The 27,619-nt window shown below is 51.9% G+C and overlaps 1 protein-coding gene across 2 annotated transcripts; it reads right to left on the reverse strand.

Moving 5' to 3' along the window:
- Ulk1 (unc-51 like autophagy activating kinase 1) lies at nt 1-25,674 on the reverse strand. Of its 2 annotated transcripts, none has more exons than XM_021161948.3 (28): nt 25,183-25,674; nt 24,694-24,786; nt 24,571-24,612; nt 14,622-14,654; nt 14,380-14,416; nt 11,795-11,968; nt 11,624-11,697; nt 11,200-11,301; nt 10,239-10,297; nt 10,076-10,158; nt 9,682-9,732; nt 9,306-9,394; nt 8,458-8,605; nt 7,885-7,945; nt 7,592-7,681; nt 7,091-7,216; nt 6,550-6,695; nt 6,348-6,434; nt 5,710-5,978; nt 4,827-5,020; nt 4,425-4,534; nt 4,206-4,349; nt 3,586-3,776; nt 3,248-3,420; nt 3,050-3,168; nt 2,561-2,718; nt 1,785-1,920; nt 1-1,713 (listed from the first exon to the last, which is right to left on the reverse strand). In XM_021161948.3, exons 1-28 carry the CDS (start codon nt 25,291-25,293, stop codon nt 1,658-1,660), a joined length of 3,156 nt encoding a protein of 1,051 aa, XP_021017607.1. In that variant the 5' UTR covers nt 25,294-25,674; the 3' UTR covers nt 1-1,657. The 2 variants fall into 2 exon arrangements, with proteins under 2 accessions (XP_021017607.1, XP_021017606.1); XM_021161947.3 differs by having other exon boundaries at nt 6,348-6,452.
- Nucleotides 25,675-27,619: the final 1,945 nt, after the last annotated feature.

Below are 27,619 nucleotides of genomic sequence, written 5' to 3' on the forward strand. Positions count from 1 at the left end.
TAAATAATTCCAAATTTTATTTTTTTAAACTGATATGACACAGTGAAACACAAAAGGGGGAGACTCACAAAATTCATCTTAAAATTGACAGGTCTGAGCACTGCTTCCGTGAGCAGGTTTGGCTCATACACACACAGCCAGCCACACGCACACACAGCCACCCAGGAGCCTTCAGGAACCAGGTGGTGGGTCAGGAACCCCTGCACTAGCCTCCCTGGTGGCTCTGGGCTCCAGTTGGCCACAAAGCAATAAATACAACATGTCACATGCAAGGGAGGCCATGGGGAGACTAAGGAAGAGACTGGTCTTAGAGATCTGCTTCTTGTACAACTCTTGTACAACCAAGCACAGTGGCAATATTTCAAGTATTGCAAAGAAAAACGTGTGTGTGTGTGTGTGTGGCCTATAACTCTGAAACCCCACATCTGCTTGTGGACACTCAGATACTTTCAAGTATGCATGAACAGAGTGGTGACAAAGGACTGGCAGGCCAGGGAGGCTGGGAAGGTATTAGCATGTGTCCACCCTGGAACCTGGAAGACAAGCTTCAGCACAGATCCTGAAGGCCACCAAGCACAGGAGCCAGACTGACAGGAAAGCTCCACAGGGGACATGTTTGCATATGTTATTCTTCACCCACACCTCTCCACTGCACAGCGAGGATGGCACCTGGGCACTGCCTTTTCTGCCGTCCTTCCAGGGAAAGTTAATAGAGATGGCCAGCAGCACACTCGCTCTGGCACACACTACAGCCTCAGCCACACAGCCGGGCACCATCTCCTACAAGGACAACATCCAGTGTGATACCTGGCCTGCCTCCTCCCTTCCAATCCTTAAACATCTGAAGTTTCCTTTTATGAACAAAAACTGAGTTGGGAGGGTGGAGACACATCTTAGGAGTAAAGTGTGGAAGTTGAGGAGTGGTGCTTCACACAATGAACTATCTGTCCCTAATGAACATTTAAACGTGAGGACTGTCTCTCCCTCAGGAGGCAAGCCTGTTGCTTTCCTCCAAAGACCAGACACTTGAGGAGGTGAACACTGGGCTTTTTATACACAAAGATGTGGTCTGCATCTATACAGCGTCTTGGAGGACAAAAGCCAGGAACAGGAGGCAGGTTCCCAGCAGTCTGCACTGCTGGCTAGGTTCTCCAGTCTCTGTATGCATAAAGTGCTCCGGTGACTTACAAAGCTGGGTAAGTAGTCTCAGAGGGAGAAGTTCCTAGAGAGATCAGGAGGCCAGAAGACCATACCCTTTTTTCTTGGACAAGCAATGGGGCAAGTGAGGAAAAGCTTGCTTTGGCTTGGAGTCAGCAATGGTCTCAGGCCCTTGCCTGACACAGGGCTGCCGTGGGCTCTTCAGGTGGCAGGTGCCACCTCTTGGCACCATACCTGCTTGCCAGGGAGCCAGCTAGGAAGAATATGTTCAGAAACTCCTGTCCCAATGGGCAAGGGACCTGTCCCTGGCACTCTGATGTCTACCTGCCAGCAGAGACTGGCAGTCTAAGAAGCAAAGGTTGCACCAGTCTGCACAGGTCCACCGTGGAGCATCCCTGCTGGAGTTGGCTGGCAGCAGTCTCAGCACCATCGGATCAGATCAGTGTTGAGGACAGTCTGCCAGGTCTCAGACCCTACCCTGCAGGTTGGCAGCAGATAGTCAGGCATAGACACCACTCAGCAGGGCCGAGAGTCTCCTCTCAATGCACAGCTTGCCTGTGGAGGAGAGAGCATGAGACAGGGAGGCCACACCTACCACCCCACTCAAGCTCCGGAAAGGCACTCACATTTGGCAATGTTCTCAATGTCTGCCTGGTCCGTGAGAGTGTGCTGCAACCCCTCCAGCAATAGCAGGGCTTTGTGGTATCTCGGTACACAGCCCTCTCGGTGCTGGAACATCTCATCAAGGGCAGCTGATTGTACCTACAGGCAACAGCAAAGCTGGGCAGGGCTGGGGCACGACAGGGGGCCTGATTGCTCAGCACACTGTAGATTTGCCCAACTTCACTTGTAGTTGTGTTGTGAACACAAAACGTCTACGGAATTAGCTACAGATGCTCATCCACATGGCCTGCCTGCACAGTGCGCACTGTGTTGTCTGCTTAGTCTGTACACAACCCCTCCTCCAGGGGGAGCAAAGGGGAAATACTTGCAGAGTGCTAAGCATCCACCCAGTGCCATTCCTACCACTGTGGCCGACAATGAAACTGATCAATAAATGGGTCACAGCCAACTCAGAAAAGAAGAGATGAGGGAGGCCAACTTAAACTTACACTGGCAGACATGTTACTCATGTGAGGAACTATGTATGTCAAAGCAGAAACCTCAAACCCACAAACAGGGTGTACTCCTCACATAGAGGCCTTCCATGTTAGCTGGGGAAACTGAATTTCAGGGTCAAGTTCAGGACGCTACCTGAGCTGCACAGTGGGTCACTTTATGTTAGGACCAAGGGAGCCTCTGCTGCTTGCTGGGGAGAACATCACACTTAACTTCAGAGCCCTGGCCCCCGGGACCTAGGAACAACATCCCTAAGCCCTGCCACACACGGCACAGACCGTACCATCTGTACGGCATGGCTGAGGATGAGCCGCTCTGCAGTGACACCATGGATCCCGTCCAGCAGCCGTTGTTTGTCCAGAAAGAAGCGCTGAAGTCGCAAGCTGAGGCCCTGGCAGGATACCACGCTGGCCTTGTACAGCTCATTTAGTCTGCGTACCACTAGGGTGGAAGTGTCAGTCATCTCAGGTCCCCACAGATGCTCATGGGAAAGCATGCAGGCGGAAGAGCATGTTCCAGCTGCATGCACAGGAGCTATAGCCCCCACCAGCCACAGCAAGATCAACATCAATCTCTAGGAGTTCTGTCCTGGGTATATGTCCTCCATATACTTACTCTGTGCTCTGAGCACGAGGCCAGGCCTGTGTACCCAATCTACTGTCTGCTGCTCCCTGAAGTGGCCTGGGTCCCCGCATATGGCCTTACCCTCCAGCCTCAGGCTTGCTCACTCTTACCCCAGCACCACCTCTCTGAGCCGAGCCCACTTCCTCACCCTGCTTCACAGTAGATGAAAGGCAGAGTTTGCCAGCTCGAATCTGGTCAATGGCAGTCTGTAAGCCTGAGGACAGCAGCTCAGCCACCTTCAAGTACAGAACCAGTTGCTCTGCAAAGCTAGAGAGAAACAGGTCAGCCCCAAGTCAAAGGGGGAAGTGCCCAATAGCCCTCTTCCCCACCCCCAGGCAATACCTACCCCCACTCTCGGCTCAACTGACTGATCTGGTCAGCCACCACACTTTCCTGGAGCTGGTACTCAGGGCCCCCGGTGGCCTCACTGGCACTCCCCTTCAGGGCTGCAATCTCCAGAACTTGCTGTGCAAACGCTAGTGTGAAGCGCAGACTGTGTAGGGTTTCCGTGTGCTCTTGCTGAGGAGGCAATAAAGGTCAGAGCCTGGGACTCACAAGTGTATATAGATATAGCAGGGCTGAAAGGTTCATCTGCCAAAGGGGCACCGCTTGCCCCCCCACCAAGTACCAAGCAGGCAAGTCACAAGGGAGCACCCATGCTTGTCACCTCCCCACAAGCCTCACCTCCATGAGGGTCTCCTCTGGGAGGTCAGGAGCCTCGAAGGTCACAGCCCCCTCCAAGTTGGCAGCAAGGGGGTCAGCAAGGCTACAGCAGTGGCCTGGGGCAGAAAGCTCCGGGGCCTCTCCACAGGCCCCAGGCACTAAGTGGCGGGCAGAGGAGGAGCCAGTAGAGCCCAGGGAGCTGGAAGAGCCCACTGTAGGTAGATGGCTGGTAAGGGACAGGCACTCTGAACTCATCTCTGGAGTTCAGATATGCTTCAATTCACACACCTCCTTATCCTCATGCTTTACTAAGGAACACATCCTAGCACCCCCAGGGCTCCATCTTGGAGCCCTCTAGCTTTCCCCACCCCCTCTGCCTCCCTAGAGATGGCGTGTGCAGAAGGAGGTGGTCTAGGAAGAAAAGGCAACCACTGCCATCACTGGGAAGTGGCAGGAGCACAGGCTGGCCTTCCAGGGCCGCTGTACATAGAGACTAGTATCTCGGTTACCATCCCTGCTCTAGACATGCCGGAAATGCCATATATTCTATGGTCTATGCTTTAGGACTGTGTTACACAACAGGAGACTGCCCTCAAAAATCCCCACCCTGTGTGCTGCTTTTTCCTTGGCACAGACCTTACCTGAGAACATTCTGGTGCGGGTACTCTGGGGTGGGGTGGCACCACTGGGTGGGGAGCCTACAGTAAATACCACAGGTGCTGGGCTGCTGGCCCCTCCACCACGAGCTCCTGGATGCAGAGTCCCTCCAAAGCCAGCAGAGGGAGCTGAAGAACAAGACAGGCTCAGGGATGGGTTGGGAGCAGACTGTCCACAAGTAACCCCACAGAGCCCTCACATACCAATCTCCATAGGTTTCTCCTGTAGGCTGTCTGTGCTGCCTGAGTCAGAGGCCTGAGTCCCAAATGCAGCCTTAAGCAGCAGGTCCGTAATGCGGCTGGTGCTGAAGGACCTGAGGTGGCAGTGGGGGGGAGGCACTAATGTGGGAGGTAGCCTCTGGGCCAGACAGCTGGGGCCCTATTCCTGCACACAGCCATTCCTCAAGCCAGGCATAACTGTACTCAGACAGAGCTTCAGTCCTTTAACCGACTTCTCGAATCTCCCAAACAAGGAACCAGGCTGGGGCACAAGTGCCCACCACAAATCTCCAACACCTGCCACACTGGGCAGCCAGCAGCACAAGATGACTTAGGTCAGCAATGGTAGGGAGTACAGCTCCTGAGCTGTCGTCCCACTCCACTTACCGTCCAAAGGGACCCCGGGTGTCTTCAGCGGGCCGAAGGCCAGAGCCCAGCTGCTGGCCCTGGAAAGGACTGGCCTCGGAGAGGTCAGGCAGTGTACGGTTCCGAGGTGGTGTCATTACTACCCCCTGCCTAGCCAACAGGGTCAGCAAATTCTGAGAGCTGGGGGTTTTGGGGAAGTCAAACGAGGGCCCGGCCTAGGAGGGAAAGACAGCACTGAGAAAGTCCCATGGGCTGGGAGACATCAGAAACTAAAGCACAAGATAGGGGTCCACTGAGGAAACCCTTTCCTCCAGACCAGAACTGAAGACATGTGTACAGGTTCTGACATCATGAGGCTGTGCTGCTGTCTGGGGCCCCTTTTTCCAAACAGGAAAACTAAGACAAATAGAACTACACAATCTCTCTGAGGTGACAAACTCTACTTGTGACACTTTTTGAAATGGAGTCCATGCTAGGCTCAACATTCAGATCCTTCCAAAAGCTGGGCTTATAGGTATAGGCCACCATGCCTAGTCTGAGACATCTTTCCTACCCAAACCAGCCTACAGATACCACTAAATACCTAACAGCTAGTGGTACCATGCTACCACAGGGAAGCAGCCACAGCTTAGCAGATAGACATGGGGCCCAGGTTTTCTTCCCAAGGATGAACGGCAGGGCCGGTCGGGGAAGCCAGCATTCCCAGTTCTGTGAGGCCTCACAAAGGGTGAGAAGCCACTAGGGCTACAGGATCCTACCAGGAACCAGCTCTTCTAATTTTCCTTCCCTAACCCCCTACACAGGGAAGCAACCTGAGGATGAAGCCCAACAGGTAGCCAAACCACAGAAAGACCATATCCTTTCCCACCCCATAAGCCCCTCAGTCTCTCCTAGAAGCTGTTACCTTGGTAGGAGAGCCTAGGATGGGGGGTAGGGGACTCCGCTGTAGGAAGTCAGGCAGCTTAGGTGAGCCACGCAGTGGCCGGCAAGACTGTAGCCCTGGGCATGGCTGGGGTGTGCTGGTCTGGGGTGGGCTAAAGGTGGCTCCCAGTGGGTCTGTTGGGGGCTTAGGCAGCTTGGGACGCACAACATGGAAGTCGGACAGGTTAGGGGCACTGTGCAGGCGGCAGCCCAGCCCGGTGGTTCTTGGCGAGTGCTCAGGCACAGAGGAACCTGGGGACAGGAAGAGGCTACATTACCACACTCGGGTCCCTCATACAAGCACACTAGAATATGCCCCACCCAAGGCCTCTGTGACAATCATTCTGTGGATCTCTCACTCTGTGAACACAAGCATCCTTGCAGCTACCTCAGAAAGCCTCCATATAACAGGCACAGAAAAGATTAGTAATCTGTCCAAAGCCACACAGCTGTGGGATACAAGGAATTGTGTGGCAGGAGGCATCCAAAGGATGATGCTAGACTGTGGCAGTCCTTCGCACTTGATCCCTGACAACAGGAGGGAGGCCCCATGCAAACAGGTCAGCTATTGCCCCATGTCTGCTCTATAGACACTCAGGTCAGGGACTGTGCCACACCTACCGGGTCGTGGTGACCTGCCAGCCCGCACATCAGCTCCTTGTGGGGAGGGCACTCTGCTCCAGCTGGGTCGCTCTGGGATGGTTCCCACTGGTAGGAAAAGGGTGGCTAGATCAGACCACAGCAAACAGAGGGCATTATCACATCTACCCACCCACAGATGGGAAGGGAATGCCTACCAGTTCCCATCCTAAGACCTACTGACCTTGGGGAGAAGGTGTGTAGGGACGGCCACCTCCGAGTGACAGCTTCCTAGCCAGCATGGCTCCATCGGTGTGGGAGGGGGGTGATGGGCTGGCCCGGCCAAAGCCCAAGGGGCTGGTGCTCCCTGACCTTCGGATGGCAGAAGACCTGCAAACAGAGCCAGGGCAGGTGAGATCTCAACCACATCCCTGAGGGCCTCAGGCAGCTTCCCCTGGCCATGCTGGCTTACAGTCACTTCCATCACTATCAGAGGTTGCCTTCTGCAGTTTACATGAAACACTCACCCAACCCTACCAAACACAGCTTGCCAAATAAGATGCTTTTTTTTTCAATTTTTTTAGATATTTTCTTCATTTACATTTCAAAGGCTATCTCAAAAGTCCCCTATACCCTCTTCCCATCCTGCTCCCCTACCCACCCATTCCCAAATAAGATGTGTTTAATGAGCTCAGAAGCCCTGGGAAGTTACAGGAACTCTCAACCTGTCCACAATGGCTGTCCACAATAGTGTCAGAATTCTCACTAAGGTCAGGGACACTAACCGGGCTGTCTGCTGTTGAGTGGGCGATTGCAGGTTCTGCTCGATGCGCTGGTAATTGTGCACCTGAGTGGGGACAGGAATGGGGACCGAGGCACCGTACCTGTTGCTGGAGAAGGGGCCAGGCCGGCTGTGGAGAGAGAATAACCATTATAGACAGCACTGGAAGAAGCTCAGACCCAGACATTTTGGCAGAACGTCTCAACTTTGGCCAGGCCTGTAGGCAGCTGGCTTTCACAACACTGTAATCACCCAAAACTTTATCTGTGTGACTGTTACATAATTGTTGCCTATACTCTAACCTAGCAAAGGTCCTGAAAGCACCTTTGATCAACATTCTCAGTTGATCCCCTCATCAACCCATCCACACTTCCACAGGCCTTCAGTGGGACATCCACACTGCCATGGCCAGATCTGACCAAACACAGGACCTTCCAGATACAACAGATCATGCCAAGATGGGTGACCATGACCCAGAGTGTCACTGATGCTCATGTATGCTTACCCAGAGGGGCTGGGGGAGCTGCTGCAGGTCGGAGAGGGAGAGGGGGTGCGGCCGTGGCTCTCTAGGCCAGCAGAGGCCACCAGTGAGCTCCTGGTGGCAGAAGGGATAGGTAGAACCTTTAGATTGATACATGCATTCAGATTCTAAACTCCCTCAAAAGGCTTCCCCCAGCAGCCTTAGTCCTTCCCAAATGGCCTTATTCCCAGCCAAAAAAACTAGGCCCGGCAGGATAGCACTGGCTCTCCTAAAGGCCCAACTTATCCCTGAGCAAAGGTCAAGAGGGACTCACTCACCCACTACACAGCAGGCTATCAGGTGGGGGCTTGGCACTGGCTGCCTCAGCAACTAGATCACCTGTGGAAGAAGATGGTTATCTGGCCAAGGGTCCTCTGCCCTCCCTGGCTCACCTGACCTTCTCTCTGGCTCTCCATATTATGTCCAATGTCCCTCTTCTCACTAGAGCTTGCAGTCGGACAGTGCAGCTGGATGCTAAAAATGTGGCTTTGTAGGGTCCCAGTGCAAGCAGTCTGCTCTGGGACAGAAGTGAGTGGCAGCCCTTTTCAGCCACCTTTGTGTTGTATATACACCACCTGGACCATCCGTGTCTCTTTTTTTTATACTCTTGAACCTGAACACAAAGGCTCTCCAGACACACCAGTGAGGGTCAGATTATCCCCAGCAAGCTCAAAGCTCTAGAACCCATTCCAATTGCCCACAGGGAGAGAGGTCTGAACCCAATGCTCACGAATACATAGGCCTCCATGACCGTGCTCATTATCATGTGCATATACCCAGAGCTGTCTGACAAATCCCCTATGCTGCACCCACCCACCCCATGTCCAACAAATACTGTGAGTGGGCCTGACCTGGAAACTGGGCTGGAACCATGACAAAGTCATCAGTGTCACAGGAGTCTTTGCTGCTGCCACCAGAGTCCCGGGAGCCCTGCAGAAAGCCAGCAGCATCGGCTGGAGAGGTAAGGGTCTTCTGTAGCTGTGGCATCTCCCCCAGGGACTGTAAATGAAACAGGGCCAGTAAACTGAGTCCACAGGCAATCAACCTCCCCAGTAGTGGTACAGACCACAGTGGGGCTCAAGCCCATGGTGCTAAGCAAGGGAGCTGGGCGTGGAACTTCTCTGCAGCACTTCTGAGCTTTCTTTCAAACAGTAAAGAGAAGCTCCTCTTTAGGGTTAATGTGGGGAGTTTACACACACACTGCTTGGGAACCATTAGCTCCTAGCCATCGTGAAGAATCCATGTCTGGGGCACCCTGCCTCTCCATTTCTATACAGTAGCAAATCAGAGGACAGAGGTAGAATCCATCCCTGTGAGGAAGGTGCCACAGCAAGCCAGCACCAACCAGGCACCATACAGAAACACTTCCAGGACCCCTGAGCAACTGACAGCTGTGGGCCATATGTCTCACAGAATGAGCTCCAACATACTGAGCTCCTACTACCAGACACAGACCACAGAACCTGCTCATATTTGCTTATTACCGCCCTGAACAGCTAGAAATTCAAATAAATGGAGCTCAAGTCCCACAGCAAGCTTGCTGAGCATCAATGGGAGGAGATCCCTTCCCTAGTCATGAAGGATAGAAGCTATACAGATCATGCCTGAAGGACCAGAGGCAGCTAGATCTACCTCTGCAAACCCATCACTATGCAGTCCATGGGAGAACCCAACAGCAGAACCCAAAAAGGCAACTCACCGGTGGAGAGGCCAGGTGGGAGGCAGAGCTGCTGCTGGAGCTGCTGCCGGACCCTGAGCTTGGATATGAGGGCACAGGCACAGGTGGGGCTGCAAGAGGGATGTGGGTCAGTGTGCACCACAGCTTTGGAGACATGGCTGCCTCTGACTGGCACCAGTACTCCAGTTCCCAGCACAGGGACAAGCAGCCACCCTGCACTGATAACCTCCAGTGTCCCTAAGCCCATGACAGCAGAGCCACCCAGGTCCACATGGCCTTGAAGAGGCAGAACGAGGCACTCCACCTTTCCAGAATATCTCCCGATAGCAACATGGCACCTACAGACATTGGAAAGCATGCCAAGCCCTGTTTGTGACCAAGACTGCCAGAGACTCACATTTCTTGATGGGGGTGCTGGCATCCAAGAAAGGGTGGTGGAAAAATTCATCTGTGCATAAAAGGAGTGAATTACCCTGATGCCTCTGACCCAGACAGACTCACCCCAGAGCCCTGTGTGTCAATGCCAGGCCCTAGCTACCTAGACAGAGAGTCAGGGCCCCAGAAAATGGCTTGAGAGAACATCTGACCTTACTTCAGCAGGATCCAGTCTGCTGGCCTTGCTGAGCTTGGGAGGAATACAACCCACTGTAGCCCTGCAGGCTGACAGCATCTGGTTGATCATAGGTGCTTGGGTGCTCACTAAGGCCAACTAACATAAAGGTAGCTAATGGTAATATCCAAGACCAAGCAGGGTGGCTGAGTGGGCAGGGTGCCAGGTGGCCTGTGCTCACCAAAGTCCATTCGGTCCTTGTGGTTCCGTTGCAACAGAGCCAGGAGCAGTTGCCGCAGGGGAGCTGATGTCTCCCGGGGGATGCTGGGATAAAGAGCAGATGTATTAAGAAGGTTGTGGGTGCCAAGGTGGACTCACCTTGGGGAGAAAGCAGGGATGCTTACGCAGGAACTAGTGTCTTGTTCTTCTCATAAAACAGGCGCAAATCCTGAGGGCTGCTGGCCTGTTGAGGTAGCAATGAAATAGTTCAGACTGTTACCACACAAGGGGCCCTGCCACTACCACTGCCTAGCCCCTCAAGTACTTTCCCAAGGAGAGGACCACTGGGCAGCTCATGTGCTACGTTCCATACAAAGACAACGGGAAGTCAGATAGTCAGGAGTCATTAGAACCTCCAACTGAAAGAGGGATGGCCATGGCTGGGTATATATCCCAGAGCTGAGCGTGGAATCCCTCACTGAGTATATGCTGGGGACACATCTAGGAGGCTCATGGGTTGAGATCCTAGTGACAGGGAGTGAGTGGGGTTAGCTCCTGATCTAAAGTCAGTCAATGTTGGCTAGTAGGAGCTATTTGAGGCCTATCAGTTTGGGGTCACTACAGGCACCAACCACTTCTTGACAAGAACAACACAGCCCTTGTTTCTGAAATTCTCCTTGATGCAGACTTTGCTTCCAGGCAAGATACATTATGTTTAGAAGCAGGATGGATGAGACTTAACCCAGTGTATCTGTAATCAAACATGACTCTGACCTCTGATGGAGGTCATAGCAGAGGTGACCTTTAACTTACCAAATATCAAGGTTTGGCCTAAGCCCTAGGTAAGAGGGTTATTCTGTTAGGCAGTATGTAGTTGTGCAGTAGGCATCAGGATTGACTGGGCATGGCCTAGGGCTGCCTGACTATTAATAAGGAAATGTAGTATTACAGTGACCCATGGAACAGACTATGATAAAGGCTTTCACAAATACGGGATATATCCACCAAGCCTGATACCTATAATCTCAAATTGATTCCCCATCTGGTAACCCTGTACTCTTCCATGCTGAATGCCACCCAAACTGACCCTTAACCTCTAGGGCTTTGGGGATTCACTAGGAACTGAGTGCCATGGGGCTCACTCACCTGAAAAGGGGCCTTCCCTGTCAGACACTGGTAGACAATGGTGCCAATGCTCCACAGGTCAGCCTTTCCATCGTAGTGCTGGGACATAATGACCTCAGGGGCCTACACAGTGACAACACAGATCAGCACCTCTGTACAGCAGCGTGCAACAATCAGTAACAGGTACCAGGTATCAGCAAATTAGAGATGGTAGCTGCTAGGCACTAAGCAACCAACATATACCACACAAACTCCACCAGCTAGATCTGACATGACAAAATGGTGCACAACTGTCTACAACCCACAATGAGGCTATAGCTGATCCTCAGAGGGTCTGATATTTCTACAAAGGGTCTCAGGTTGGAGGCTGAGCCCAGCTCTGCCTGCAGCATCAGGATGCATGGAGTTGGTTTTATGGGGTCCTGGACCATGAGTGGGTACATACCATGTACATAGGAGAACCACAGAGTGTGGCTGCCATCATGTTGCTCTGGAGGTACCGAGCGAATCCAAAGTCAGCTGCAGGAGAAGCACCCAGATGTCTTGATCTGAAATCTCTGTGGGCAGGGTCCCCTGCTGCAGTCTCTCAGGGAGCCACCACCCAAACACATCTCACCAATCTTGACTCGGATGTTGCTGGGGTTGGCCCGGCGGCCCCCAGGGTTGGACAGCAGGATGTTCTGGGGCTTCAGGTCCCGGTGGATGATGCCCTTGCTGTGCAGCAGCCGCATGGCGCCAGCGATCTGCTGTAGGAACAGCCTGACAGTGTCTTCACTCAGTGTGCGCATAGCTGTTAAGAAAAAGTAGGCTCAGGAGACTTGGGACACCATGGTCTGTCTCTCTCTGGAGACACAGGAGTGTACATGACTGTGGAAAGACAAGTGCAGGAACTAAGCACCAGCACCACTCTACAGAGGCCCTCCAGCACACAGGGCTGACCCATTAGGCACCAAGGCCAGCTTGTACTACAACTTCCAGAGCTGGTCCCCTCCGCTCTTCCCACACATCCTTGAAGGACTCCCCCTTCCACATAACTGGGCACTGTTAGCTCTTGGCTGATAGCACTCTGCTCATGCTGGTTTCTACTCCTCCCCTGGACACCTCCTAGATCTTCCCCGTCCCTATGGCAATCCAACCACTTAGACTTAGTCCCTACTTCTCAGGTAGGTCTCTTGCCCCCTAGACCACAGTGGCTTCCACAAAGCAAGTCTCGGTGAAAGTGGACACAGAGAGATGCTCAGCAGTTAAGAGCATCCACCACTCTCAGTTAGAACCTAAGTCTGCTTCTTATCACCCACATGGTAGCTCACCACAACTTGTAACTCCAGTGCCAGGGTTTCTAATACCCTCTGGAAGGTACCAGGTATACATGTAGTCTTCATGTCAGACAAACAAAACACTCGTACACATAAAACTAAAATGTTTTTTTTATTCTCATTCCCTCATTCCCCACACCCCTCCTTTTTGTTTTTTCCACACAGGGTTTAACTGTGTAGCCCTAGCTGTCCTGGAATTCACTCTGTAGACCTTGGCCTTGAACTCAGAGACCTGTCAGCCTCTGCCTCCAGATTGCTGAGATTAAAGACCTGAACCTCAAATACCTGGCAGAAGTACTTCTTTAAAAAAGCAAATTGTGCCAGGCAGTGGTGGCGCACGCCTTTAATCCCAGCAGTCAGGAGGCAGGCGGATTTTTTGAGTCCGAGGACAGCCTGGTCTACACAGTGAGTTCCAGGACAGCCAGGGCTACAGAGAAACCCTGTCTCGAAAAAAACAAGCAAAACAGCAAATTGCAAACAATCTGTGAACTTGAGTTCTATATATTCAGGCTCAGCGGGGCACAGACTTCTCCTATGGTAACTCAGCAGGACATGTACAACTTACACACAAAGTCTGGTACATGCCAACTGAGAGCAGACATTCACTCTCCAGTCTGGGCTGCCCAACCCCTTCTGTTGGGCACCAGCTTACCACAGCCCCATCACTTGCCGGGTGTCTAGTTTAGGAAGCCTTCACTGAAGCTCAAACACACACAGGCATAGGAGATCTTGTGAGCACCCCGAGACACTCAAAGTTACAGGTCAGCCCTGTATTGGCCTGCTCATTCTTTCCTCCCCCACAGACACCTGTGGAGTCTGGAGCCTTGCCAAGAACCACTCAACTACTGAAGGTCATGGTGCAGCATACTGTGTGGCTGCCCCAGGGGACAGGAACAAACACTGAGTGGGCAAAGCCAAGCATGGCTTAGCCACGTGAACTTGAGCATACAGTGAGCTGACAGGCCAGGAGCCTAAAGACAGACAACTGACTTATCCTAACAGACTACACAAGGCCCTCCAAGACCCAGGGTCTTCTCTGATGGCTCAACCAGAAGACAGTGTCACAGTCTGGGGAGGTGTCCAGAGGCTGCAGTAGAGGGAAGACCCAAACAACAGGAGACTGTTCTAAATGCCTGTGTCAGTCTGGAGAAAGGTGCTCATGGGGAGTCCCTACCCTTAAAAGGAGGCTAAGAGACTGCCACTTCTGTCCGCCGGAGCCACAAGGCGGCATCTGGGAGGGACTGCTTTGAACCATCAATTCCTACTGTCTTCTGTTTGATGTTTGCCAAGCATTCTGACGACAGCCATGGACAGCCACTGCATCTTTCCAGGCCTGGGACAAGGTCCCTACATTGGTTCCACTTGCCCTTCTTCCCCCAACCCTCAGAGCACCCCATGGAAGCGATACTGATGCTCCTTCACTCTGCACCACAAGCCAGCCACTTGCTGTCTTTCAGTGGGGCCTGAACTCTCCTGCTGCCTGAACCTTCCCTGCTCTTAGCATGTACCTACCAGATTCTCCCACAGAGGTAGATCTCCTGGCTCAAGCCCACAGACTCTAAAGCTGCTCCCTTGCCCTACCATGAAAACTGCAAACCATTTCTGTGTGTGCCTGCCAGTGCTTGCTCAGACCCACCAACCGTGGCCTGTGTCCTTATCCCTGCCAAAATAGTAGAACCTGACTCTTCTGCTTAGGCCAACCACTCAGCACACATGCCATATTCACAAACAGCTGAGGCTGGTCAGGCTAATGGGCCTGAAAGAGCTGGGCTCACTTCCTATAGAGCCCCAAAACAGGAGGATGGACGATACAATCAAGCAGGAGGCAAATTTAGCTGCAGCATTTTAGGCTAGAAACAGAGCCCAGGAGGGTGTGCCTACTCACTGTGCAGGTAGTCAGCCAGGTCTCCACCGTTACAATACTGTAAAAGACAAGGGATGTGCCATGAGAACACAACCAAAGAATCTCTAGCCTGACTCAGATTCTTTATTCCCCATACCAGTTTCTTGGGCCTGTCCAGTGCAGGTATTCACAAAATCCCAGCTAGGAATGCCATAGTTTATATACTTATACCCACCTATGCCTATCATGCTGGGCATGCTTGCCCTGGCCCCATGGGAACTCACCTCCATGACCAGGTAGACAGAATTAGCCATTTCCTGTAAGACAGAACAAGCCATTTAAGACGGGAGAATACCTTGCATAGTCTCTCTCTGGACATTACTTGGAAGAGCCTTTGGTACATGGGACCGACCACAGGCACTCTCAACATGTCATCTACCTACAGGGCTTGAGGCAGTGTGAACAAGTCTAGGTGTCCTTTGTGGCCAAGACTCAGTCTAGGAAACAGGACATATGTAGCAAGAGGCTTGGGTGTGCATACTTGTTTCATGGTCATACCAAACATGGCCTCAGTATCTCAGACCCCAGGTCTGAGGATCTCCATAAGGTTCAAGGTAGGAAAAAGCTGATATGGACCATTGCCTATGAAGGAGACTTCTCAGCAGGAGTCATCCTGGTTTCCTCCCTCCACTGTTCTCCCTCAAACTTAGATCCTCACTGGGTACCAATATGCACCATTGTCTAATCAATTACCCAACATTAACAGCCTGGAGACCACCCATTGGGCTGGCCAAAGCCCAAACTGTGGTGCCTCCCCTAGCAATCCACTCGTCATAGGCACAACAACAACCACCCTCACCTGTTTCATTGACAAGAAACTTAGGACCTGGGGGCGGTGTGTGTGTGTGTGTGTGTGTGTGTGTGTGTGTGTGTGCACACACGCGTGAGTGCTGGGTGATCAAGCCAGTCAGGCTGGGTCTAAACAACCTACAGTTCTTTCTGCAGGTGGTATGATCCCTGAAATGTAGCTTCCAGCTGGGTAGAGCAGGCCTTGGGAACCACAGGAAACAGGACTTCCCTGCTATGTAGCCCACAGCAAAAAGCCCCACCTCACCCCCATAGCACTCAAGGAGGATTCACTCCCTGCTCCTCAGGAACTCCGCTGCAGATCAGAGATACCTCAGAGGTCTCTTCTAGGGCCTGGGCCAAGAGAGGACTGTAAAGGAGCTGACCCTTCTCATAGCCTATGAGGGCTAAATGGGGGACAGACACCCTCATCCCTAGATGACCCCAGCACAGCAGCCAACCTGTTCCACTAGTCAGCTGTCCCAGATATGTATTCAGACACCCTTGAACTCCCCTCAACTTCTGTCCAGCTTCCCATCCCCCAAGGCTAGTGCCTACACGTGAATATCCCACGGGTGACAAACACAAGGTTATCTCAACACCAAGGATGCAAACGTGGGAGGAGCACACCAGAGCCGCACCAGAGAGGTAAGGGAGTTAAGACATGTGTTCAGGCAGCCTGGCTGTCTCACAGCTGTGTTCCCAAGAGTGATGAAGAATGTAGCCTAGGTGAGAGGGAGGCTATTTACAAAAATGAGCCTAGACTGCTTTATGAAGGCCTGTTTTCCAAGACCCCAAGTCCCTGCCTGAACCTTCCTGCCCTGCCCTAGATGAGGAGCCTTGGCTTGGCCCCATTTGGCTCCCCTCCTGCCTCTGCCTTCCAGGTCAGCTGCAGGGGAATGATACTCTGGGGCAGGCCTGGATGGATGCTCAGCAAAGCGGCCCCTTCAGCTTGACTGCTTCGAGGGCTAGAGCACAGCAAAGGTGACAGAGATAAGGACTCATAAATAGCCACTACAGCACACACAGTGCTCCCATCTGTATCAAAGAGGGCCTGTCTCAGTGGCTTCAGCTTACAGCCCAAGAAGCAAGGGAGGCTTCTGGGGCCACCTGCTGTGAGACACAGACAGACAGACAGACAGAAACACACACACACACACACCAGAGGGTGGGAGGTGGACAGCCAGGTCTGTCATATCATTACAACATGATCTATGCCAGAGCCCCAAACTCACCCACCCAGCCAGCCAGGACAAGGTCAGGACAAGCAGGGACAGTGACAAGGACAGGCAAAGATCTTCTTTTGAGCTCTGAAGCCAGAATTCCTAACCAAGGGCTACTCTACTGGTAGCAGCCAGCACCCCTAAACGTGTCCTGACACACTAGAGGCAGAGCTGACCTCAGGATAGAGTGAGGTTCACAATTCCCAACAGTCAGCTGACCTACTGTGCAGAGAGAACAAGTGCTAGCACCAGGCTGAGCAGTGGCCTCAGTCCTCCCCTGGCAGCACCATCTGGGCAAGCCTCTCGGGCCTGCCTCTACGCTCTCCTGCTTGATCTCCACCAGCCCCACAGTAGACCAGTCACAGGATGTTCTCCAGCCAGTTTCACAGATGAGCAAGCCAAGGCCCAAGAAACATGCCCAGCTCTGTGCAGCAGCGGGGCTCGTCCAGGCAGGCTGCCTCATGCCATCCTCCATCTCCCTGTCTAAGCCAACACCAGCCAGTCCCGATCAACTTGGAACTTTACTGCCCATCTTCCAAAGCTGGGCCAGGCAGTCTCCCGCCTATAGGGAACAAGGATGGAGGTAAACCACAAAGCAAGAAAGGCCTCCAAGCGAGAGCTTTTCCAGGGAAATGGCTCACGGCGACCAGTCCCCTCCATTATTAAGTGGGTGTAGCAGACAAGAGACCAGAACATAACCACAGTGCTCAGAACTATCCTATGCCACCCAGGACCACTTCTCCAGCCTCTGCACTGCTCTGTTCAATTGGTTTCTACAAATTCTAAGGGCCCCCACCAGACTCCCAAGAACTTCACAGGCTAACGCTACATTTCTAGCACACAGTCCAGGACTCTGAGCAGACAGTAGCCCTTCCCTTCTCAGGGGCAGCTTTCCCATTATCACAGGGTGGCAGACAGTCTTGACCATGATGGGGAATGCCCTGGGCTCCTAATATGCCACTCTGGCAGCCAGGTCCCATCACCCAGCCTTTGAAGGGAAGGTGACACAGGGTAGCCAGTGGGCTAGTCACAGCTGGTAGCAAAGTAAAGCAGGTCTTGGAGGCACACATCCTTTTGCTGAGCTACCCTTATGCAAGGGAAAAAGAAAATTAAGACAGAATAGAATCAGCACTTCTGTAGGAGCTAGGCTTACTAACCACAGACAATCACTGCTGGCCCAAGAGTCCAGCTTCCTGGGAAGCTGACGGGCATCTGGGCACGTAGGAGGCTGCCCCGCCCCAGACACTGAGATATTTTGCTTAATAGGATCCCAGCTCTCCACCCTCTGCCTGCTCCACTCTGGTCTGGTGATCTCAGGCTGGATCTGGCAAGCGGGTGTCAAGCACTGACCCACTTAACTCCTGAGGAGCCAGGCTTCTGGACTGCAGAAGGTGGCAAGGCTTTAGCCACAGCAAATCTGGGCCCTTCTGGACAGCTGACAGAGGAATGCCAGCTTGTAGCACTAGGGTGGGGCTGGGAGGCAGTGAGTGCATATGTGTAAGGAAGGTCCACTCCATCCCTTGGGCTTCAGCAACTACCCTTTGCTGCAGTTCTCTGACCCAGGCTAGCCTCTTGGAGAAGGCTTCCATTAATCTAGCCAGGTAGGTCTCCAAGCCTACTGCCATGCATCAACTTCTGCATTGTAAGTAGTCAGACCCCAGATAACCATAGAGAGAGCAGGGGAACACAGAGTAGACCCTTAGGAATATAATTCTCCATAGTCCTCTCTAGGGCCATACTCCTGAACTCTATCTACTGCAATTCTGACCACCACAGACAGACATCTCACCTATCACACACAGTACAGCCAGAAAAGTGACTCATTTCCCACTTAAAGGCAGAACTAGCTCACCTCAAAAGAAAGTCAATCTACTTGCAGGAAGTATACTAGCTAGCCAGGCAGAAGAGCAGAGCCACACAGGGCAGGCAGTAGAAGGCAGGAAGCCTCTAAATCATGGCTATCTATCCCACACAGTCACAGGCTTTGCACCCTGTGTATTTTTATGTTATCTACAATTTAAACCTTGAATCTGTCAGCAGATGTAAACTGAGTTTGATCCCTGGGACCCATCCAATCAATACAATGGTTCAACATCAATCCACCATTTCAGACTTGAAAAAGATAAAAGTGGAGAAGGAGTTAAGGAGCTGGAGAGGACAGTGCATCACTTACAAGAATTTGCTCTTACAGAGGACCTGGGTTTGATTCACAATACCCACACCAAACCAGCTGTAATTCCAACTCCAGGGGATCCAGCACCCTCTTAAAGCTTTAGTAGGCACCTCACACACGTGGTGCACTAACATATATACAGGGAAACACATACAAACACACCTTTTAAAGTTCAAAAATAAAGATGGCCCTGTGGGTAAAGCTACCTACCCACCAACCTGACAACCTGAATTTAGAGTCCCCAGAATCTCACATGGTTAAAGGAAAGAATCAATTTCACTAAGCTGTCCTCTGACCACCACACAAGTGATATGTGTATGCTCCACCCTGTAACATACATAAACACTAAAAAAAAAAATAAAAAATAAAAATAAAAGTTTTAAATAAAAAGATGGGGCAGAGGTAGTGTATGTCTTTAACACCAGCAGATTGACTCAGTAGTCAGAGGAGGCAGATCTGTGAGTTCGAGAACAGCCTGATGTACAAAGCCAGTTCCAGAACAGCTGAGGCTATTACACAGAGGAAACCCTGTCTAAAAAGATATAAATGGAGAGATGGCTCAGCGTTTAAGAGAACTGGATGCTCTTCCAGATTCCAGAGGACCAGGGTTTGATTCTCATCACCTACATGGCAACACCTGTAATTCCAGTTCAGGGTATCCAACACCATCTCTTCTGGCCTTCACAAACACCAGGCAAGTAAGTGGTGTAGACACATATATTCAAGCAGAACATCCGTATGAAAATAAAGTAATTAAGCCAGGCTGTGGTGGCGCACATATTTAATCCCAGCACTTGGGAGGCAGTGACAGTCGGATCTCTGAGTTCGGAGGCCAGCCTGGTCTACAGAGTGAGTTCCAGGACAGCCAGGGCTACACAGAGAAACCCTGTCTCGAAAAACCATAAAACAAACAAACAAACAAACAAAATAAAGTAATTAAAAAACAAGTAGGCATAGCACTGCACATCTGTAATCCCAGCATCTAGTGAGATGAGGCAGGAGAATCGCAAATCCAATGCCAACTAAAACTAAGTACCAAAACCTAAAAGCAGAATGGGTAGATGGGTGGATGGGTGTGGGCCTTCCATCCCAAGGTGAAGGAAGGACTTCAGAAAGTCAAGGAGTTTAAGGCTAGCCTTGGGCTACTGGAGACCCTGATTCAAATGACAAAGCAGGAGCTGGGTGTGGTTGCTGGTGGGTGTGGTAGTACAAGCCGTTGATCCCAGCACCCAGAAGGCTGAGGCAAACAGAACTCTATGAATTCAGGGCCTAGTTTACACAGATCTCCAGGCCATTGTCAGGGATACACTAGTCTCCCCACTACAAACCCCCCCACACACACACAAACAAAAGGAAAAAGAGAAAATGCACATTCAATTTTGCAGATGTACAGACTTCACACTTTTCTGAATCCTGGCCTATTATCTCTAACTGGGTCCATTTGATAAGCACTATCTCCACTGTAAGTGGGAAAGCAAACATCCAAACCCCCATCTCAGGCCTCTTCTAACCTAGACAGAACTCAAAAGAGCTGGTCTGTCTGTCTGCAAGGTCCAAGGTGTGAGTCACCTCTGGGCAACCTGGCAAGGCGTCGGGCTTCAGAGAACCGGACAGACAGCGTACTAGCCTCCAGGGAGTCATCAGCTGCAGTTAAGGCTGGCAAGCAGGTGAGGACTGGGGGAACCACATCTACAGCCTGATACTGATTCTGGCAGTGCCCACTCTTCCAAAGAAAAAACACGTCCAGACACTGAATGCTAGATGAGGAGAGAGCCCACCCAGTCCCTTTCATATGTTCCAGTTTCCTCCCCAAACTTAGAATGCAGGGAGTTGGAGTGTGAGTTAAGTAAGCTATTGGCCTAAGGTTCAACTCCCAGTGCTATCAAGAACAAAGAGAAGAGGAGCTGGTGTTGTGGTTTGGTTTGCTTTGTTGTTTTTGAGAAAGGGTCTTACTGTGTAGCCTGGAACTCACTATGTAGACGAGGCTGGCCTGGAACTCAGAGATCTGTCTGGTTCTCCCTCCCAGATTCTGGAATAAGGCTGCACCCTGCACCTGGTCAGGGTTATGGTCTGAATATGAAATGCCTGCACAGGCTCATGTCTGAATACTTGGCCCCAGCTGGTGGCAATGTGGAGCCTCCATGGCTAGAAGAATGGCTGGAGGTTATACTCGAGGCACTTGCAGTCTGAGCTCTCTGCATCCCTGACCAGGCAACATATGAGAATAATCATGTTCCCACTGCCATGAACTCCACTACACCTTTCTTGGTATGGTGAACTAGAAGCTGTAGCCAAAATAAACTTCTCCTCCCTTAACCTCCTTCTGGCAGGTGTTTGAAAGCAGACTAGATATACAATGAGTACCAGGCTACCCTGATACTGGAGTTAATCCTTGTCTCAAACAAACAAGCAAGCAAACAAGAGGGAGGACAGACCTATGTGTAACCTAAAACAAAGAACTTTTATAAAGAGACCATACACTATCAGAAAAATTTGCATAAATAGGACCAAGTGGGCACAGCTTTGAGAACTCAGGTTGTCACCACAGACCCAGTTCTTTTCCAGGTAAACACACAGACACGGATAGGCAGCTTGCCACCAGTCTCACCTGAGACCATCCAGAATCACTGGACACTGCTTCCAACATGGTAGACAAAGTAAATTTGTTTACCACTGCTCCAGATGATGGCCATGGCCATGAGATCTCAGGAGTTAAGAATGCTGGCTGATGTGCCCAGGTGTGATTGCCCCCACCTTTAATCCCAGCATACAGGAGGCAGAGGCAGGTGGGGACCCTGTGAGTTCAGGGCCAGCCTGGTCTACAAAGTGAGTTCCAGGACACCCAGGACTGTTACACAGAGAAACCCTGTATTAAAAAATCAAAAGCAATGGCTGCTCTTCCAGAGGACCTGGGTTCAATTCCCAGCAACCAATGACACCTCACACCTATCAGTAGCTCCAGTTCTAGGGCTTCTGTCATCCAGACATACATTCAGGCAAAACACCAATGAAGAAAACCCAGCATCCTCCTCATACAACGCACAACTGCCTATAACTCTAGTTACAAGAGATGGAGCATCCTCTCCTGGCCTATGCAGGCACAGCACACATGTGCCACATACTCACACCTATAACAAAAGAGCCCCTACACACTCCTAATACATGTACTGGGTCCCCTAACAATTGGAGGGGTAGTCCTTCCCATAACTGGACTGCCCTGTTCGGCCTCATCCTGAGAGGATGCACAGGGACTGGATGGCTGTCTCGGGGTTGGGTGGCTTCTCCTTCTCTCAGGAGAAGGGGAGGGAGGAAGGGGGAAGGAATTTGTAAGGGTGGGACTGGGAAAAGAGGTGTGATGTAGTAGTAAATAAATTTAAAAGAAAAAAGGAACGCTTGCTGCCCAATGGGTGGTGCACACCTTTAATCCTAGCAGAGGCAGGTGAATCGCTCACTGAATTTGAGGCAAGGTCTACAGAACTAGTTCCAGGACAGCCAGGGCTACACAAAACCACCCTGTCTCAAAAACAAACAAACAAAAGAACAAAACAAAAACAACAGCAAAACCATTATTTTATCGAAAGGATAAGTTCTGAGCCAATACTGCTTTAAGAGATGGACAATTGCCAGATAACCATTGGCATTTCCTCTCTGGGGGGCAATCTGACAACAGTCCCTCAGACTACAGTATACACACCTCTTGCCCAGGGCTCCGACTTCTAGGAATCCATCTACATATCAATCCTAGCCAAAGAGCCCAAGGACAGTCATGACCACATTTTGACTTGCCAGAATCCCAGAATAGCTTGTATCCCTCAGGAGGGTTAGGTTAGTAAAATGAACCACACAGACAGGCAAGTCGTAGGCACCACATGGCCTTAAATAACCACCACAGCAAGAGACAAGAGCAAACACCACCTGTGCTCCCACTGCCCTAACCCTGGCCTGACACCGGAAGCGATGGCACAGCCTGTGTGGTCCAACCTAGGTGAAAACTGCATGGCAGCCCGCTCTGAACACTGAGCCTGTGAGCTTTCATTCCAATAAGGAACCAAGTGTGATTCTTCAGAGCAGGTGAGACATCAGTGTGTGACTAGAAACTGAAGCTTCTTGCCTTCCCTAAGAGACCATGGAGGACATTATGGGGTTGCTATGGCAATAAAGGAACACATTTCCAGGGAGTAACCAAAAACTGTGGGGATGCCTAAGAGGAGACAGGACAGCAAGCCTCCGCTGGCACAGGGACTGGACAATGTATTTTTTAAAAGATTTATTTTTTGAGTACACTGCAGCTGTGCATCGGATCCCATTACAGACGGTTGTGAGCCACCCTGTTATTGTTGAGAATTGAACTCAGGACCTCTAGAAGAGCAGTCAGCGCTCTTAACTGCTGAGCCATCTCTCCAGCCCGACAATGTTTTTAATTTTTATTTTTATCCATCTTCTGCTGTTGAAGAGAGAGAATTATCGGCCAAATCATCTTTTTTTCTCTGCCCAAAGTATGTATCTTAAACAAATATCAAAGCAGCAACCCCTGTGCCATGAGGTGAAGGATCCTGCATCCTAGGGAGAAGGCAGGGACTTGGCAAAGGAAGCCACAGCATGGCCAAAACTGGGGGAAACAACAGATGTCCTTAATCAGGTGTCTCAGCTAGATGAAGCAAGCAGAACAAGTGGAAACCTAAGGAGGACAGGCCTCAAGTCTGCAGTGGATCTAACTGTAGTGAGGGAGGCCTTTATGGGAATGCCCTGGCAGGGGACTGTGGGATCTGGAGGGGATCTCAAGGTGCAATGGGGCCCAGAGTCTGACCCTAGGAAGGTCATGCCATCTAACTCAGCCCTGGGTCCTTTAAGAAGCACATACGGTGTGTGCTGTTGTGGCCCTTCCTACAGCACTGGGGACAGGGGGAGAAAGAAGCAGTAGGGAAGGGTAGGAAAGGCAGGCTGCAGAGGGGGCAACCTCTAAAACCCAGAACACCATGTTTCCAGCTGTTGCCAGGTACTCCCTCTCACACAGGACTTTGGCCCTGCCCACATGTCACCTCATGACAAGTCACAGCCCTCAAGGTAAAGTTGGAAGAGGAGCAGGGGAGGAAGGAAGGGGAGGAGGCCACCAAAACACAGCTAGCTGCCTGCTGGGAACTTCCCTCAGCCAGGGCTGGTCCCGTGGCCCCAGTAAACAGGTTTCAAAATCATTAGTCAGCACTTTGCTGGGGACCAGTACCTAGGGTTCCCGGTCCCCACACGGGTGCATCCAGGGCCTCCAGCCCCTGCCACCGCTGGGCTGGGGGACCTGGAGGGCAGCACAGAAGCTGGCTGGTCAGCTGGCTTGCTCGTTCAGGCAGCCAATTCTGAGGGTGGCGGCGACAACCTCCCGCCGGCCGGATGGATGAGTGAGCCCAGCCCCAACTGCCGGCTAGAAGGAATCTCCAGCAACCCCTCCCCCTTCCAGCCTCTGACGCAGGAGTGGGCTGGCCAATGCCAGGCTGCTGAAGCAATGTCAACAAACAAACCCGCCAGCCCAGACAGGTGGGCCTGCCTGGAACACCAGTCTCAGCTAAGGGCCACTGGGTCAGACATCACAGTGAGGAAAGGGTCTTTGGCAGCAGGGTACGCTAAACCCAAACAACAACAATGTAAACCAGGCAATTACCAAAGATTCAACATTAGTGTTGATGGCCGCCTTCCTTCCCATGCAGGCAACATATAAGCTACAGAGGTCCCCAGAACCTAGGAAAAGCCAGGAAAAACTTGGACCAGAGATGAGGTCTCCCGGGCCCTAAGTGGCCTCACAGTAGGACAAGCGTGAGACAAGGCATTCAGAACCCAGCTCCTTTCACCTAAACCAAATACTAATCTAAAGCCATCATCTGCCCTCAGGGGGGCGTCCAGCCCCAGGCAACCTAGGTCCTGAAGCAACAGTGGATGGGACAAGGGCAAGAATAGATTTACCCCTCCCCCAAGCCCAACGCCCGCAGCAGCCTCGGGCCTTACCTGGAAGTCATACAGCGCCACGATGTTTTCGTGCTTTAGTTCCTAGGACACAAATCCAAGTTTCTCATAAGCAAGAAAAGAGCTGACCAACCCTCTCCCCCCTCCCTCGAGGCGCTGGCTCACCTTCAGGATTTTGATTTCCTTTCCCAGCAGTGTTTGGGACTTGGCAAGGTTCTTCTTGTTAATGCATTTGACGGCCACCTCCAGGTCGTGCTTCTGAAAAGCCAAACGTGGACCTTCAGGATTGAAAACACCCTACCCCCTTCTGCTCCCCACCAAGCTGGGAACACAGAGATGGCTTAGGGTGGCTGTCCCAAGGGTCTTGGAATGGGAGGGTGCCAGAGGCAGACAGGTAGTGAGTGTCTGTCAGCCGGGCCTGGAATTTAAGTCCCAGGATGGAGTCCCAGGTTAGGTTCTCAGAACTCGTCTGACTTCGGGGCTAGGTAGGGAATCCTGGGCTGGCTGGCGTCTCCATGTTTCTGGAGCTAGAGTAGCAGGTGGGTTTCCCGGGCTGGGGGTCCTTAACTGGGTCCCTCTACGGATTACCGGAGGTAAGGTGTCCCTTGGGCTGGGAGTCCCTGATTGCGAGGCCTCCGCGGGAGCCTCACCCACCTCCCGGTGTCGACCCTTGAAGACCACCGCGAAGGCGCCGTGTCCAATCAGGTCCTTGCGAGAGAACTCGAACTTGCCCACGGTCTCTACGCCGCCGCGGCCCGGCTCCATAGCGCGCGCGGGCCGGGGGCGCGGGCCCGAGCTCGGGCCCGGGGGCTGCGCTACGGGGTGCGCTGGGCTCAGGCGGAGGCCAGGGGGCCGCGTACGCGGGGACGGAGGCGCGGGCTCATCGCCAGGGCCCCGCGCCCCATCGGGCAGGCCTGGGCCGGGTCCCAGTCCCACAGGCGGGCGGACGGAGGGGCGCGCTCCCTCGGCGTCCTCCTCGGTACCCTCCCGGCGCTGACAGTCGGGACCCGGTCCGACTCCGGACTCAGCTCTGACACACTCCAGCTCCAAGTCCGGCCCTGACTGACGATGCGGCTCGGAGCCCCGCAGGGAAACAAAAGATCCGCGGCACCGGGGCCTCGGAGCCCGAGACGCCGGCGCAGCCGCACTGCGTGGAGGCGGGATGATGGGCGGGGCCTGCGGAGCTCAAGACCTCTTAGGCCGCGGAGCTGGCAATGGGCGGGTCCGAAATGAAGGACACCTCGTGGGTGGTAAGGCGGGGCGGGACCTAGTGTGGGTGGTGCCTTGATGGGCCCAGCCCTATACTGGGCGGGACTTGAGAGAGGAGGCAGGATATGGGCGGGTCCGGAGCGGACAGGGCATGTCAATGTCAGATCTCTGGCTGTGGCTCCTCGCTCTTCCCTAGGCGTTTTTTTTTATTTACTTATTTTATTCATATGTATATGTGTGTGCCTACAGGAGTTTATATGCACCGTGTATGTGCATATAAACATGTGAAACATTCATATAAACATGTATGTGTGGGATCCTGGAATTGGAGTTTCAGGCAGTAATGAGCTGCCATGTGGAAACTGGTAACCAAACCAGGAGAGCAGTAGGTGCTCTTAATAGCTGAGCCATCTCTCCAGCTCTGCCCTACATACTTCCTACCACCTGTTTTGTTTTGTTTGTGCTTTCTTTTGGAGAAGTCGAGATAGGATTTCTTTGTGTATCCCTGCCTGTCCTGGAACTCACTCAGTAGAACTGGATGGCTTCAGACTCAGAGATCTGCCTGCCTCTGCCTCCTGAGAACTGGGGATTTAAAGTTTTTAAACTGAGTCTTCTCACACTGTAGGCCTGACTGGTCTCGAACTCGCTTTGTCTCTTTGTAGATCGTGCTGACCTCAAGCTCACAGATCCCTCAGCCTCTTCCTCCTGAGTATTGGAATTAAAGGCAGATGCCACCACATCCATTTTCTCTCTTTTATTACATTCGTTTATTCTGTATGTGGGGATGGAGACTTGAGAACATTGTCATGTGAAGGTCAGAGGAAAATGTGGAAAATGGTTCTGTCTACTTTGTGACTCTTAATATTAAATTCAGGTTGTCAAACTTGGCAACAAGGTCCTTTATCTTTGGAGCCATCCCACCGAAGGCATCAGTTTTCGTTCATTTATTATTTTACTTAACTTTTGTTGTTAGAGGGGAAGTTTGAGGCAGGGTTTCATGTAGTCCAGGCTATCCCAGAGCTCATCACATAGTTAAAGATAGCTATGAGCTGCTGATTCTCCTGCAAATGCTGGGATTATTTATAGCATGGGCATTTGGTTTGCCTCAGGTGTTTTTCTTGCCTGTCTGATCACATGGGAACTGCATGGGCATGTTGGAGCACTTGATGTATACAAAAACTGTCATTTGGGGAGGGGTGTATTGGGATGTTGACCCACGTGCCAAATCAAAGGCTCTGGTGTGTGTGTGTGTGTTGTTGCACATACCCATTCTGAGTCTCACCATATGAAGGATGGCATGGACATGTTTGAGCTCATGATACTTACGACCACAGTCATTTGGGGAGGAGGTGTGCTATGTAGGCAATTTTGTTCACATGCCATTTTTGAGCCCAATAACACGGGGAAATGTGTGAGCATATGTGCGCACATGCCCTATTTCAATCTGGTCCTAGATTATTCACCCTCAAGCCATTTCCTAGCCCACTCGAATACCATGGGGGTGGGGAATGTCCATTGTTGTGTTTTATAAAAAAAAGAAAAGAAAAAGAAAAAGGATGCCAGGGAGCCAGGGATATGCCTAGTAGAGGCAAGGTATGATGAGGTGGAAGGGGCTGCTTCTGCAGGCCCATGTTGAGGCAGCCCTTCACACCACCACCACCACCCCACCATACCAGCCATACCAGCCACAGGATCATATCATATAGAATCGAGTGTATTTAGGACATGGGGAGGGGAGTTGAAGGGGTAGTAGAGACAGAGAGAGGCAGAGAGAGAGAGAGAGAACAACCATGAACATGTGGAGAGAGGGGGGGAGGAGAATGTGGAGAGAAGGGACAGAGAGGGAAGAGGGTAATAGAGTAAGAGCAAGAGATCTAGAGCA

This window comes from Mus caroli, unplaced genomic scaffold, assembly GCF_978045245.1.
Source record: "Mus caroli unplaced genomic scaffold, Mus_caroli_1 scaffold_4, whole genome shotgun sequence".
NCBI lineage: Eukaryota > Metazoa > Chordata > Mammalia > Rodentia > Muridae > Mus > Mus caroli.